Source organism: Phalaenopsis equestris, unplaced genomic scaffold, assembly GCF_001263595.1.
Source record: "Phalaenopsis equestris unplaced genomic scaffold, ASM126359v1 Scaffold000287, whole genome shotgun sequence".
Lineage (NCBI taxonomy): Eukaryota > Viridiplantae > Streptophyta > Magnoliopsida > Asparagales > Orchidaceae > Phalaenopsis > Phalaenopsis equestris.
In genome coordinates this window covers 573,241-574,041 of record NW_018164729.1, presented here as the reverse complement: position 1 = coordinate 574,041, position 801 = coordinate 573,241, and the positions used below count along the sequence as shown (strand labels likewise).

Below are 801 nucleotides of genomic sequence, written 5' to 3'. Positions count from 1 at the left end.
CGGGCAGATTAATCAAATACGCATTGTCACTCTCACCCTTACGTTGTTATACCATTACTACAACGCATATGTAGATCGAAACCCATGCATGACGTCCAGCAATATTGGAGATAAATGGATCGGAGAGTTATTAAATGGGCACCCGATAAGTTTTGCAAATATGTTTCGTATGACAAAAATTATTTTTCTTGATCTCCTAAGTGAACTTCGGTCCCTCCACGGACTTCGAGGATCATCAAGAACAACATCTAGAGAGGTGTTGGCAATAACACTTTATATTTTAGCCCAGAATGAATCTGTGAGAGGAGCTATGGAACGGTTTCAACATTCTTCCGAAACCATTAGCAGGTATTTCTCAGCTGGGTTGAATGCACTGGTGAGTCTAGCCCGTCAAATAGTCAAGCCAGAGGATCCAACATTCCAGTCCATCCCCACACATATTGCGAATGACCCTCGTTATATGCCGTTCTTTAAGGTGTTCCACATATTTAAAGGTTAGTTTCTGAAATGTCACACACATGATTTTATTATTGATTATTTCCTTCCTATCAGGATTGCATCGGAGCCATTGACGGAACACATGTCGACGCACGTCTTTCTGTCAAAGAGAAAGTTGCGTACATTGGTCGATGCGGATCACCAACACAAAATATAATGGCTGTTTGTGATTTCAATATGTGTTTCACATATGTGATGGCTGGATGGGAAGGTAGCGCACACGATAGTCGCGTTTTCAAGTTTGCAACTAGCAACATTAAATACGGATTCCCTTATCCCCCACCAGGTGCGGCAACCGTGTTG

General features: G+C 42.2%; 2 protein-coding genes across 3 annotated transcripts in view; one reads left to right on the top strand and one right to left on the bottom strand.

Annotated features, from left to right (window-relative positions):
* The window catches only part of LOC110025032 (meiosis-specific protein PAIR3), a 42,076-nt gene that overhangs the window by 17,885 nt on the left and 23,390 nt on the right, over nucleotides 1–801 (bottom strand). The window lies entirely within an intron of this gene.
* LOC110025057 overlaps nucleotides 10–801 on the top strand; it is a 2,572-nt gene continuing 1,780 nt past the window's right edge. Inside the window, exons 1-2 of the mRNA XM_020725321.1 lie at nucleotides 10–475; nucleotides 553–784. Coding sequence (XP_020580980.1) covers nucleotides 89–475; nucleotides 553–784 — 619 coding nt within the window. The 5' untranslated portion in view covers nucleotides 10–88. The remainder of the gene's footprint in view (nucleotides 476–552; nucleotides 785–801) is intronic.